General features: G+C 41.9%; 1 protein-coding gene across 1 annotated transcript in view; it reads left to right on the top strand.

Moving 5' to 3' along the window:
- Nucleotides 1-9,051, top strand: part of LOC126214847 (sterile alpha motif domain-containing protein 1-like) — a 91,297-nt gene extending 82,246 nt beyond the window's left edge. Inside the window, exon 7 of the mRNA XM_049941483.1 lies at nucleotides 8,605-9,051. Coding sequence (XP_049797440.1) covers nucleotides 8,605-8,826 — 222 coding nt within the window. The 3' untranslated portion in view covers nucleotides 8,827-9,051. The remainder of the gene's footprint in view (nucleotides 1-8,604) is intronic.
- The last annotated feature ends 6,136 nt before the right edge of the window (nucleotides 9,052-15,187 follow it).

Here is a 15,187-nt window from a genome sequence, read left to right as displayed (position 1 = left end):
AGTTGACGCGCAACTTCGGCGACTCGCGTGTCGACGGGGATGAAATGCTGACGATAAGGACAACACGACAGCCAGTCCCTGAGCGGAGAAAATCTCTGACCCAGCTGGGAATCGAACCCGGACCGTTACGTACGACGTTCCGTCGCGCTGACCACTCTGCTACCGGAAGCGGACAATTAATAGAAGAACCGAGGGCAATTTGTGACATTTTTAATAAATATCCATGTGGTATCCCAGTTGAATCTGTTGACCAAAACAGTCAGCTAAACATTTGTTCACCCCAAAGTATAAACTTGGAATTCAGAACTGTCAGTGAATATAAATTAAGTTGAATGATCCGACTCATTAAAGACCGAGCACTCAGCTGGTTGGGATGAGATATCTAGTGCTTTGGTTAAGAAGTGTCTCAAAGAATTAGTTAAACCTATTACCTATCTCATTAACTGGTGTATTAGTCCAATTTCATTAATCCCCATATTTAGCAAAATCTTTGAATATGTTTTGCTTTCACAACTTAGTGACTATTTCACAAAAATAATAGTAATAATAATAATAATAATAATAATAATAATCAGAACCAACCAACACACAGAAGAAACCCACAAAACCAGCATGGCAACACAGGCTACAGATCAAAATAGAAAAACTGAGAAAAGACATCGGACAGCTAACACAATTTATAAGAAATGAAATCTCGGAAAAAAAAACGAAAAAGGTTAGGTAAAATCTCACAACAAGAAGCGACAGAGCAATTAGACGAAAAGAAGCAGAAATTACAAGCATTAGCCAAACGACTCCGAAGATACAAAAAAAGTGAAAATAGAAGGAAACAAAACCAAACATTCAACACAAACCAAAAGAAATTTTACCAGACAATAGATAACACACACATTAAAATAAACAATCCACCAAACATAACAGACATGGAACACTTCTGGAGCAACATATGGTCAAACCCGGTACAACATAACAGGCATGCACGGTGGATACAAGCAGAAACAGACACATACAAGATGATACCACAAATGCCTAAAGTGATAATTTTGCAACATGAAGTCACCCAAGCAATTAATTCTACTCACAATTGGAAAGCCCCTGGAAATGATAAAATAGCAAATTTCTGGTTAAAGAAGTTCACCTCAACACATTCACATCCAACTAAATTATTTAACAGTTACATTGCAGACCCATACACATTCCCTGATACACTTACACATGGAATAACTTATCTGAAACCTAAAGATCAAGCAGACACAGCGAACCCAGCTAAATATCGCCCCATAACATGCCTACCAACAATATACAAAATATTAACTTCAATCATTAAACAGAAATTAATGACACATACAACACAGAACAAAATTATAAATGAAGAACAAAAAGGCTGTTGCAAAGGAGCACGATGATGTAAAGAGCAACTGATAATAGATGCAGAGGTGACATATCAAACTAAAACTAAACAAAGGTCGCTACACTACGCATACATTGATTACCAAAAAGCTTTTGATAGTGTACCCCACTCATGATTACTACAAATATTGGAAATATACAAAGTAGATCCTAAATTGATACAGTTCCTAAACATAGTAATGAAAAACTGGAAAACCACACTTAATATCCAAACAAATTCAAATAATATCACATCACAGCCAATACAGATTAAGCGTGGAATATACCAAGGAGACTCATTAAGTCCTTTCTGGTTCTGCCTTGCTCTGAACCCACTATCCAACATGCTAAATAATACAAATTATGGATACAATATTACTGGAACATACCCACACAAAATCACACATTTGCTATACATGGATGATCTAAAACTACTGGCAGCAACAAATCAACAACTCAACCAATTACTAAAGATAACAGAAGTATTCAGCAATGATATAAGTATGGCTTTTGGAACAGACAAATGTAAGAAAAATAGCATAGTCAAGGGAAAACACACTAAACAAGAAGATTACATACTTGATAACCACAGCGACTGCATAGAAGCGATGGAAAAAACGGATGCCTATAAATATCTAGGATACAGACAAAAAATAGGAATAGATAATACAAATATTAAAGAAGAACTAAAAGAAAAATATAGACAAAGACTAACAAAAATACTGAAAACAGAATTGACAGCAAGAAACAAGACAAAAGCTATAAATACTTATGCATACCAATATTGACCTACTCATTTGGAGTAGTGAAATGGAGTAACACAGACCTAGGAGCACTCAATACACTTACACGATCACAATGCCACAAATATAGAATACATCACATACATTCAGCAACAGAAAGATTCACATTAAGCAGAAAGGAAGGAGGAAGGGGATTTATCGACATAAAAAACCTACATTACGGACAGGTAGACAATTTAAGAAAATTCTTTCTAGAACGAGCAGAAACTAGCAAAATACACAAGGCAATCACTCATATAAATACATTGGCTACACCACTGCAATTTCATAACCACTTCTACAACCCTTTAGATCACATAACATCAACAGATACGAAGAAAGTAAATTGGAAAAAGAAAACACTTCATGGCAAGCACCCGTATCATCTAACACAGCCACACATCGATCAAGATGCATCCGACACATGGCTAAGAAAAGGCAATATATACAGTGAGATGGAAGGATTCATGATTGCAATACAGGATCAAACAATAAACACCAGGTATTACAGCAAGCATATTATTAAAGATCCCAATAGCACAACAGATAAATGCAGACTTTGTAAACAACAAATAGAAACAGCAGATCACATCACAAGTGGATGTACAATACTAGCAAATACAGAATACCCCAGAAGACATGACAATGTCGCAAAAATAATACATCAACAGCTTGCCTTACAACATAAATTTTTAAAACAACACGTTCCTACATACAAGTATGCACCACAAAATGTACTGGAGAATGATGAATACAAATTATACTGGAACAGAACCATTATAACAGATAAAACAACGCCACATAACAAACCTGACATCATACTCACCAATAAAAAGAAGAAATTAACACAACTAATCGAAATATCCATACCCAATACAACAAATATACAAAAGAAAACAGGAGAAAAAATTGAAAAATACATCCAACTGGCTGAGGAAGTCAAAGACATGTGGCATCAGGATAAAGTTGACATCATACCAATTATACTATCAACTACAGGAGTCATACCACACAATATCCACCAGTACATCAATGCAATACAGCTACATCCAAACATATATATCCAACTACAGAAATCCGTAATTATTGATACATGTTCAATTACCCGAAAGTTCCTAAATGCAATATAACACATACCGTACAGTTAATAGGAAGTGACGCTTGATCAAGGTCCGCGTCACTTTCCATTCTCAACCAGACTTAACGTCTGAGAAAGTAAAGAAATAATAATAATAATAATAATAATCTACTTACAGAAACACAACACAGTTCCAGGAAAAACCACAGCACTGTCACAGCAATCTCAGAATTTTTATACAGTGTATATAGTGTAATAGATGAAGGAAGTTTCGCAACAGGCACATTCGTTGATCTTGCTAAAACATTTGATTTGGTTAAACATGACCTATTAATAAAGAAACTTCAGGCATATAGGTTAAAAGATCCAGCAATACTATTGCTGTCAATTTCCTGTCAAACTGGAAGCAGTGCACAGAGCTAAGCTATCAGATTGTAATCTCCCAGTCTGCTAGTGAGACAGTGAATTCGTGGCCCCTCTGTGTCTCTGCTGTCATCCAGCCACAAAACTGTCAGCTCTGTTGTTTTCTGGAAAGAATACCTGTGAACTTACATCTTCTGCAACAGATGGAGTAATAAATGTGATTGGATATTCTCACAAACAAGATCTGAATGTAAATGTTAACAAATCACAATTATCATCATGTAAGACTGTTCACTCTAACCGTACCTCAGTAAGTAATGTACACGGAACTGAAGCAACGGACAGTAACAGTTGTAAATTCTTAGGCCTCTACTTCGATGAAAACTTGTGACGGTCAAATCGTATAAACTATCTATGTGGCAAGATTAGCAGTGGATTATATCTACTCAGTCGCATAGCAAAAATAGTTACAAACTGTACTACCAAAACTGCCTACTGTGGAACAACATATCCTTTACTAAATTACGGTATTGAATTATGGGGCTGTGCTGCGGATACACACCTCAGCTGATAAATGTTGCTGCAGAAGAAGGCAATTAGAATAATGCACAGTTTAGGTCACCACAATTCTTGTAGAGAGGTTTTTGTGCAATGTTAAATACCTTTCAGTATGTATTCCTTATATAAATACAAGGTAATTTTATTTTTGTGCATCATCAAAAAGTTTCTAGAAAATGCAATTACATAGATGACCACGATATTAGACATAAAAGTAACTACAAGAACTAATTTAAAAATAACAGACCACAGCCCATACACCAGTAGTCAAGTCTGGTTTAACAAATTGCCAAAAAGACTTGTATGTGCACGATGGAAATATCTTGAAAAGGAAACTTAAATCATTCTTGACAAAGAAATAGTTATACTCACTTTCTGAATTTTCAAATGAAAACATGTGAGCTCACATTTTTTATTGCCAATTAGACATTTTTATTGTATACGTACTTTTGTAGCTTTACATTCTCTTTCGTGTGCTTGTATTGCAGTTTTGTTAATTTACATCAACTACCTATTTTGTTTGTATTTTAAAAGAAATTCTGAGAACAATGTAAAACATACTGACATCTGCAAAAGTCGTCATGTTTCTTGAACTCTATGCAAAGAAAGCAATAAATTAATTAATTAATAAATGCCATATTTTACATGACACATTATTTGTTGTAATCAATAATACGTGTATCAGTCAGTTCTAGTAAGAAACTTGTCAGAGGAGTAGAATGAATTCACCACCAATAAATCCTTTAGGGTCCTCTGAAACCAAGTTTTAACTGCCAAGTTCTGTGACAGTAATGAACACCTTTCTGGGTCAAAGAAAGATACTTTAAATGTTTGTGAAGATTATTCTTACTTCTAGGGCAGCTTCCACGGATAGAGCTAATGGCTTTTAATGACAAATTTCATTAAGAAATAAATATATTGGGAAGTAGTAGTTGCTACACCCAATCCCTCGAACAGACCTTTGCAGGTCGGTTCTCGGTTCACGCCACAAATAATTCATACTACACACCTTTGGACCAGGAAAACTGTACTTAGGCTTGACGAATTACCCCATAAAATGCTCTCTTATGACATTAGGGAGTGTCCCTCCCACCTGAATTTGCTATGACATACTACTCCTAAGAGCGTTAATGTACATAGGAGTAAAGGAGACCACTCACAAAACAAGAGAGGTGTCAATTCGCTGAAATATATTTTTATATATTTTCCAGAAGCTAGCAAGTTTTCTTTGTCTTTTGTGTGTTCCTCTTTATGACGGAGTGCTTCTGCTAATCGGAGAGTGGCCTCCTTTACTTTTACAGTTACTTACATTCCATCAGAACTTTCCAATGTATGAATATAGAGTGAATGTAGACTGCCAGATAAGATAAAAACAACAAATCTACAGGGTCAGCTACTTTGCAGTACTTTAACTTTCATTTGATAGTACAAGCTTTGAAGTTTCACACAGTAAAAAGACTTAGTTAAGTCATTCACACACAATGTTCCGAGAACTGAATAATTGAGAAGAGCTTCGAGGAAAGTTAACGAGTCGAGTTATACGTTAAAGGGCAGAAGTGGCCACTGCAGTCATAATCTGGAGACTTCTGTCAGTTGCCTGTAATACTGTAAAACCTGTTTAAGATGGATATTGATGTTAACCAGAATTTACAATGCAGAGTCCAGATTTCTGAAAAGTTATAGGATAGTTCAGTGAGGTACCGGTTTGCTTTGTTTGTATATCTGGGAATACTGTATTTTGTGCCCGATGTCCACTGGCAATTTATTATAGACTTTTGCATCAGAACATATACTTACATTCTAGGTAGGGTTATAAAGTTACATGGAAATTATTTTTGCCTTTAGTATATAATTCTGAATTGGACAGTTCATCTAATTTCACCTTAACCACAAAGTAGCCTATCAGAATAACTGTGTCAGAATTGAAGTACGAGAATCCTCAGTTCCAACGGTGGACGGGTGTTCCTCGTTAACTTTGGACGATCTATTCTTACTGCTCCACACGTCGAGCCTCACCCAGTGTGAGGAGGTACCGAGTGGCAGACTTCCGTTCACCACACAGAGGAGATGCCGAGTGGCAGATGGCTGCACTAAAAGGAGAGGAGGGAGGGGGGGGGGCAGACACGGGCTGGCAGAGGACGGGGCACGCAGAGACCGAGGGAGGGCGGTTACAGGAAGTGTGGAGGGAGGGTTCCCACCCACTCAGCTGCTGTCGGCTGGTCCGAGTAAAAGTACAGTACGTACTGTTTGGCAGCTGGCAGATGTGTCTGTCCCTAGTATTGCATTCTAGATTTTGCATTCTCTGCAACCTGTAAGTCAGTTTTATTTGTTTGGAATTGTGTAACACGACTTTTTTGTAAATTGTTAGCCGTGAGCCAGATGTAGGCCTGCTCCACTATTTACCCTTTCCTACGAGGTACGGACACGTTCGGGTCCTTTATCGACATATCCGTATCCTCGGCAAACGCTAGAGTTTTCGAACAGTCCGTCAATGTTTTGTTCGGCATTTCGTAATGACAGTAGTTACGAGATTCGGGGTCACATCGTTAGCTGTAGAACAGGAGTGTGCCTGCTACGTTATTCTTCTGGCCGAGTCTGCACTTTCCATTTTACAGTTCCCTTTATCAGTAGGGTAGTGTCATCAGTAAACGTAAGTCGTCTCAATTTAAGGAGAGTCCTCAAATGTACGACATTTAATTAGGTGACGTTTCCTCATTCTGAATTTCATTTTATTCCTGTAGTACGGTTTTTAATGTGACCTTCTGCTTTCTACGGCTATTTCTGATTTATCTATTCTGACGTAAGCCCGACACACAAAATGTGTGTAAGTGTACACCCGTCTCCGGCTAAACGCCATTCGTTAACAATCGGATAACGAGCGCTACCGAGTTGTGAGGACGTCTATGTTCCGTACGGCCGCAGACATCTTACTGTACACGTTATTCCGCTATTTAGAGTAGCCGCCGGAGTGCATCCGGATGCCCGTATATCGTGATACGAGGAACGTACGCGAAAGGCCCTGTGAGCGCCGCTGTCGCTGCCCCGGAAGGTGGGAGTGTCCGTCAGGAATGTGCAGAAGAAAGGGCGACACGCGGTCACCGGGAATGTCGAGATACGCGTTTCGGTTCTAGTGGACACTAACCCGAACGAGTGGGGACAGAGTCACAGTACGAAAAATGTTTCCAGTGTGTTACACCCTCCGTACGAGCTAAACGACTCACAGGGCCGCCGGGGCATTCGACGCTTTACGTCGTTCGAACGAGATGCAAAACTGACTCGTCAAATCGGACTACTCGCCCACTGTCCAGTTTCTCGAGTCGTGAAGCTCTGGAGCAGCTCCTTTTGCGACGTTCTCTCGTAAAGTGACTGCGACGAGCCCGAGGCGACTGCCGGCGGCATTTCCCGTAGTCGAGAGTGCAGGCCACTCGTCTCCGGTTCCCGTCACTGCCATTCTCGTGTCGCACCGGAGGGCCCCGAATGGTAAGCTGTTCACGAAATGAGGTGTTTGTTCCCCCTGATTGGATTAGATTGTAGAGGTCAGTGTCGCAGTCCCATTGTATTTTATTAAATTTTATTGCAGATTTTGAGTTTGCAGACAGTGTCGTATTTAAAAATTAAGCGGCATAATGTAGGCACGTAGTAAGTACACCCACTGACTGCACCTACTGTCTACGGGCCTACACGACCTAAATTTTTAGATCTGACAGTGACTGCAAACCTAAAGTTGGTACTGAAATTTAACGAAATATTACGTGACCGAGACGACAATTTTTACGATCTCGTAGACACGGCAGACAGTCTGCGTCGATACGCCGACTCGTCGGCCGCCTCTGTCGACAGTGTGGTGACGGTGGCGTCCAAACGAGATACTTCCTCTCTCCGCTTCTGTCACGTCTTCGCACAGACCCACCTCACTGTAGCGATTCGGTACTACTGACCGGTACACGCCATTTCACTGCCACAACTCACGTCTTCGGTGGGGTGTCACGCGATTGCCGAGTACCGGTTCCACGCCGTCCCTAATGACTTCAACATTGACGGGATGTTAAAACTTATCGTCCCTGCCTGCCTGCCTTCCTTCCTGCCTTCCTGTTTTATACCGTCTGCAGAGCTGCTAAGCCACCAGTGTCCTGCATTAAGGAGGTGACTTATTTTTGTCTCTTAAGCTTATCGTCTCTAATATAGCTTGGATATACCTCTCGAGAGGGTCAGCAACTGTACGGATATTTAAAATAATTCTCATTTATTGTTCCATCTCAGCTACTCTTTTATGTAAATGACATTTTGGTGACTGAATTGTTTTCAGATCTATGAAGTACTCCGATAGGAAGTTTCGAATAGGCATGTTGGCTGGTACAACTACTTATTTCTGAAGACGATGCAGTGTGATAGAACACGGAGAATAACCCGCATTTTATTTTCTAACCCCCGCAGGTAGTCGTGATAGGCAGACTCGTCAGGAGGTCCTCGGCCGAACCCGAGGCGGACTGCAGCAGTCGTCCGCCGAAGGGGCTGCCGCAGCCGCAGCCGCTGCCGGCCCGCGCCGCGCCGGGGCTCCCGACTGCGTCCGCCTCCGCCTCCGCCTCCGCGGCCTCCGAGCCCGAGCCGGGAGCCGCGGCGGAGCAGCCCGGCAGCCCCACGTCGACCGCGGCTTAGCCGTCGCCGGGAGACGTGGGGCAGCGCAGCTGCACGTCACGCGTCACACACACCGTGTGTCCTGACGTGTGCACCTGCTATATAAGGAATGAGACTCGAGCAAATTATGACATACATAAATGACAACCTTTATATCTCCTAACCCCTTGTTAATCTTACTTTTCAGGAAAATTTCATGTTTTTTACTGATGTAAATGTATTATATCGATGCAATAAAAATGTTACCAAGTGAACAATTTGTTCGAATGTACTTCGGATACATATTGCACAACGTTTTCCTTACACGTGTAAGGATGAACCTCGGGGAATTATAGTGTTTAATTCTCGTGTCCCCGTACATCTTAGTTAAATATACCCTAAATGTAACAGTAAAAATTTAAGAGGTGGCCTCGGGAAATGTGTGAGAATCAAAATGGCACGTCCCTCGGGTTTGCAGCCGAGTTGTCGTTTTCCCTTCGTACCTGCTCCTGCACCTACATCTGTACTCGTCTAGTGACCTCGCAGGTAGAACTTTCTGCACCGCAGTCAGTTCCCCGTTTCAGTCGCGTACGCATCGCGAGAAGAACGACTGCCGGTAAGTCTCCGTGCGGGCTCAAATCTGATTTTATCTTCCTCGTCTTTTCACGAGTTACATGTCAGAGGAAGCAATATATTTGTCAACTGTTCTAGGAGCTTACACTCTCGGAATGTTCCGACAATAAACGACACAGTGACGGAGAATGCCTCTCTCGCGTTACCTGCCACCGGAGGTCGTCCGTCTTCTCTTTGATGCTTTTCTGCACATTAAGCGAACCTGTAATAAAACGTATCACTTTTCTTTGCATCTTCTGTATTTTCCCTGTCGGTATTCCCGTGCCGGACTGACCAGCAGTATCCAATTATTGGTCGAACGAGTATTTTTAAACCACTTCCTGACGATTCCTTCAGTGAGTCTGAGTCTCATATCTGCCTTACCTGTACTTCATTTTATGTGATTATTACAGCTCACACCAAAATGGCTCCGACCACTATGGGACTTAACATCTGAGGTCATCAGTCCCCTAGACGTAGAACTACTTAAACCTAACTAAGCTAAGGGCATCACAGTCATCCGTGCCCGAGGCAGGATTCGAACCTGCGACCCTAGCGGTCGCGCGGTTCCGGACCGAAGTGCCTAGAACAGCTCGGCCACAGCGGCCGACAGCTCAGATCACCCTGTATGCGGCCCTCAGATATTTTATGGGAGTAAGTGCTCCCACCGAGTGTCCTGTCACTGTGTAATCGTACAATAATGGGTCTTTAGGTCTACTATTCGCAATATGTTACATTTATTTGTGTGGAGGGTTAGTTGCCTCTCCCTGCGCGAAGTGTCAATCCTGTGCAGGTAGCCCTGCATTTGACTACAGTTTTCCTGACTTCTCTGTATACAACGGCACCATCTGTAAAGACGTCACGGAGCATCCGACATTATCTGCAACTTCCGACATTATCTACTAGGTCATTTATATACACTACGTGATCGAAAGTATCCACAAACCCCGAAAAACAAACATTTTTCATATTAGGTGCATTGTGCTTCCACGTACTGCCAAGTACTCCATATCAGCGACCTCAGTAGTCATTAGACATGACGAGAGAGCAGAATCGGGTGCTCCGCGGAACTCGCAGACCTCGAACATCGTCAGGTGATTGGGTGTCACTTGTGTCGTAAGTCTGTACACGAGATTTCCACACTTCTAAACACCCCTAGGTCTACAGTTTCCGATGTGACAGTGAAGTGGAAATGTGAAGGGGCACGTACAGCACAAAAAGAGTACAAGCCGACCTCATCTGTCGACTGACAGACCGCCGACAGTTGAAGAGGGTCCTAACGTATAATGAGCAGACATCTATCCTGCCCAACACACGGGAATTCCAAACTGCATCAGCATCCACTGCAAGTACTACGACAGTTAGGCGGGAGGTGAGGAAACTCAGATTTCACAGTCGAGCGGCTGCTCATAAGCCATACATCTGCCAGCGCGTGTAGCGCCAACAGTAAAATTCGGAGGCGGTGGTGTTTTTCATGGAGGGGGCTTGCACCCCTTGTTGTTTTGCGTGGGACTATCATAGCACAGGCCTACATTGATGTTTTAAGCACCTTTTTGCTTGCCACTGTTGAACAATTCGGGGATGGCGACTGCATCTTTCGACACGATCGAGCACGTTCGTGATGCACGGCCTGTTGCGTAGTGGTTATACGACAATAACATCCCCGTAATGGACTGGCCTGCACAGCAACTGACCTGAATCCTATACAACACCTTCAGGATGTTTTCGAACGCCAACTTCAGTCCGGGCCTCACCGACCGACATCGAAACCTCTCCTCGGCGCAGCACTCCGTAAAGAATGAGCTGCCATTCCCCAAAACCTTCCAGCACCTGATCGAACACGTCTGCGAGAGTGGAAGCTGTCATCGTGGCTAAGGGAGGGCCAACACCACACTGAATTCCATTATTAGCGATGGAGGATGCCACGAACGTCTCAGTCATTTTCAGCCAGGTGTCCAGGTACTTTTGATCACATAGTGTATATATCGAGAAAAGTAATGGTCGTACAACACTGCCACGAGTACGCATAAAGTTATTTTGTGTCTGAGGACTTCTTCCCATTCAAAATAACGTGCTGAGCTCCGTTTGTTAGAAACCCTTCAATGCAGTTACCAGGTGGTCTGATATTCTGTGCACTCTTATGTTGTTCATCGAGTGACTATCGAATGCCTTCCGGTAGTCTAGGAACGAGGCACCTACCTTAGCGCCCATATTTTACTGCTTTCAGGTCTCGTGGACGCACAGAGCGAGCTGGGTTCCACACGGTAGTCGTTTTCAGGATCCGTGTTTGTTCCTACAGAGGAGATTTTTGGCCTCCAGAAACGTCATAACATGCAAGCATAAAACGTGTTCCAAAATTTTACAACTGACTGACATAAGATATATGGGCCTATAGAACCGTGCGTCTGCTTGACAACTCTTTCTGAAAAAGGGAACGAACTGTGCTTTTTTCCAACAGTCAAGAAACACTTTACTCCTCCAAAGACACACGGTAAACTGCCAATGGAAGAGGGGCGAGTTCTTACGCGTACTCCACGTAGAACTGTGTCGGTACCCCAAAATTTTGACAAGCTCTCACGTGGCGAGCACATATTCTATCGCTCGCTGTGGGAGTCCGCACCAATGGCGAGTGACTGAATCCATCTGTTATGCGAGACTACGCTACGACAGCTGGAGAGTTTTGCTATAGCTCGTGTGAGGAGGAAATGACGATCCAGCTGCTTTATTAAGCCCTTATAGTCAATTAGATCTCAACAACCCGTCAGAAAAAATTAAACGTAGAGTATAACTTTGTCAGTTCAGATGATCGGCAGCAGCTGGAGTCTATCACCTGTGTAAAACATCTGAAGCCAATGATTCTAACAACCCAGTACTATTACTAAAACTTTTCCGCACGTCAAGTATTCAGCAAAATTTACGTTACTCTGTGGATGTCACAGTCTACATTAGTCGTTTGAGAATGAAAATTTAGCTCCCAAGTTTGTGCAGTTAACTGCAGAAGTGTGTCACCTCTCCACTCCAAATTGTAACCACTTTTACCGAGAAGATTTAAAACTGTTACTACAATTCTCATATTATTTACACTCTACAGCAAAATGAAACAGAATTAGACCAACTTTCATTCGTTTTGGAAGAAAGTAAATAACCACTGCTGTTGTTCTACTTATCTAATCAAACATTTTTGCCCTCCACCACACTTAAAAGTATTTGCCGTACTCGTATATTTCTATCTCGTACATTTGTATTTCTTATATACGTACCTCCGATGTAGAAAACTCTAGAGCAAACTCGAGTTTCCAGAAATCACCTTTTACTGAAAATTCATTTTTAACAAAACTTATACGTCACGAGGAAGGCAGCTGCTGGAACGACAAACGGGACGTGCTCGTAATTAGGCAAATAGTAGGAAGTCGGCAAAATACGCAACCTCTGCGGGACGGCGTGCACTGGAGGCGACACGGTACAGCAAATACGGCCACAGACACCCGTGCCGTCACCGGTTTATTTGTCCGTATCTACACACACCTCTCGTCATACAAAAGGGTCACGGAGGCTACTTTTTTCTAATGGTAGCTCCTGTTTCTTTTAAAGAGTGCTGTATTCGTCAAAGTACTTACGAACTGCAGAAGTGTATTGTTACAATTTATAGCAGATAATCCCAATTCTCAAACACAAAAAGTGGGTATATGTAAGATCTTTTCACTAGTTTGTGGACTCGAGACGATAAACTTGCAATATTGACAGTATTGACAGCCGAGGCATCTCTGGTATACGAGACGTATCTTTATACTGAACGACACTGTATATCGACCTTGTAACTTTTGAAACACTTGTTCATTGACCCCTGGCGTTTCATAGTGAGAATTTAATGTAGGGTGGAGGGAGTGCAAAACAGAGCTGTCACAACAGTTGAAAACAGTCAGTTCCTTCAAACTATAATTACTGACATTATTATACGCAATTTATTATCAGAGCTGACACCTGCTCGTACAGCGTAAAGCACGACGTGCTAGATCCCGAGATACGGAGTAGCGCCTGTCACATCGTCAGAAGGGACATCTGTCCACAAAGTTAAACTGATCTGCTACATCCCGAAAAAGTGGACGCTATACCGTACGAGATAAATGCTCGGGAAAAGAAGAACAGATATCAAAGCTAATACAATTTTTCAACCACAACTTTCACCCGATTAAGTCTGGATCGGCACTCCAGCAAATCCAGGTGTAAATGGGCACGCAGAAGTATCTGGCAGTGAAGTGTATCAGCTTTCAAAGTGTTTGATCTTTTTTTTTACATTAAGAAACACATGTGAAGAAGAGTTATTGTTTACTTATTATCTTCTCTTACACTACAACCCTCTTTCACAAACAGTACGTCACGTCAGTCTGAGCCCAGTTATTCTTTCACGTAATGGTACGACAATTTAAACTGAGTGGCTTCTGAGAGGAACTAAAAGTGTGTGGCACAGCACTCGACATGTATCTGTTAAACTGTACACAATAGCTGAAGTTTTCTGGCAGTTAAATAAATATGCTGATGCACATCAGAAAAACACTACAAACAATCTTTTCAAATATGAACAGTTAAATTGTGTATCTGTAACAACACAAACTCTACAAGTATAAAAATTAGAAACCGCAGCTGCATTTACATTTCATTCATACAATTATAAATGCGATACTCGAGGATCCACATCCCGACACCTGTTCGAAGACGAGAAGGGAAGACTCGGGTGAAACGTCTGCAGACGCCGAGTCCGTTGCGACGGAAAATGTGTCACGTGTGCGTATCCCCCCTGTGACACTGGAAACCTGTCGTCTTACAGGTCGAGAGTGGCAGTACGGAGGAAGCCGAGCGACAAATCTGTGGAATGTTTAATAAGGTCGGAAGTGAAATTGGCCATTCTGTTTCTACTCACGAGGGCAGACTCGTACGAGCCAATTACACTGTGTCAGGTCTTCCTTTTAAAGTACTGAATGCGGCTTTACACCCACTAAAAATTGCCACACAGTTTTGTCTGGTGCATTGCAAATTTAGCTCTCATTATATACCACAAATTCTGCTCAAGTCAGGAATTAATTTTCAACTGCCTATTTTTTGTAGCAGTTGAGATGCAATGTATTATCTCTAAATAGCGTACACGTATAGTAATATCTAATTTATTGGAAATCCTATCTGAAATCTCAAATGAAATGCTGAAATGTAAGACACAAAAGGTAGAAGTATTTACCAAATCAAATTTGTAACGCAACAGTACCCGGCAGAAACTCATTCTCGAGGTTTAAGGCTACACCGCACACTGCAAAAAAGTCCTTTTCGGTCACGACAAAGCACCAGCTCACCTCGGCACTTGTGGTCGCAAAATTATTGGAAATTGGATTCCAACTCTCTTCACATCCCCCCTATTCTCCAGACTTTGCTCCCTCTAACTATTATTTGTTCCCCCGTTTGGATAAAATCTTTGTCCCGCCAGCCATTTCTTCAAACGAGGTGGTGATTGCAGCAACTATTTTGCACACTCTGACAATTCCTATTATTCGGAAGGGATCAACAAATTAGAACAGCGTCGGACAAAGTGTGTAAGTCTAAAGGGAGACTGTGTCGAAAAATTAAAAAGTTTACCCCAAACACGTAAGTAGTTTTAATTTTTGTGCGGACTTTTCAAACGCCCCTCTTACTAATGAATGACGACTGTCACACTTTGAAATATTTTGTAGAAGTTTATTTGGTACTAAGGTCGGACATATGTGAATGTGTGTAGGAATTTGTATCTACATGTACACACAGTCAA

This window comes from Schistocerca nitens, chromosome 12 (assembly GCF_023898315.1).
Source record: "Schistocerca nitens isolate TAMUIC-IGC-003100 chromosome 12, iqSchNite1.1, whole genome shotgun sequence".
NCBI classification, from domain to species: Eukaryota; Metazoa; Arthropoda; class Insecta; order Orthoptera; family Acrididae; genus Schistocerca; species Schistocerca nitens.
Note: the sequence above shows the minus strand (reverse complement) of the source record. Positions and strands in the feature narration are given on the sequence as shown.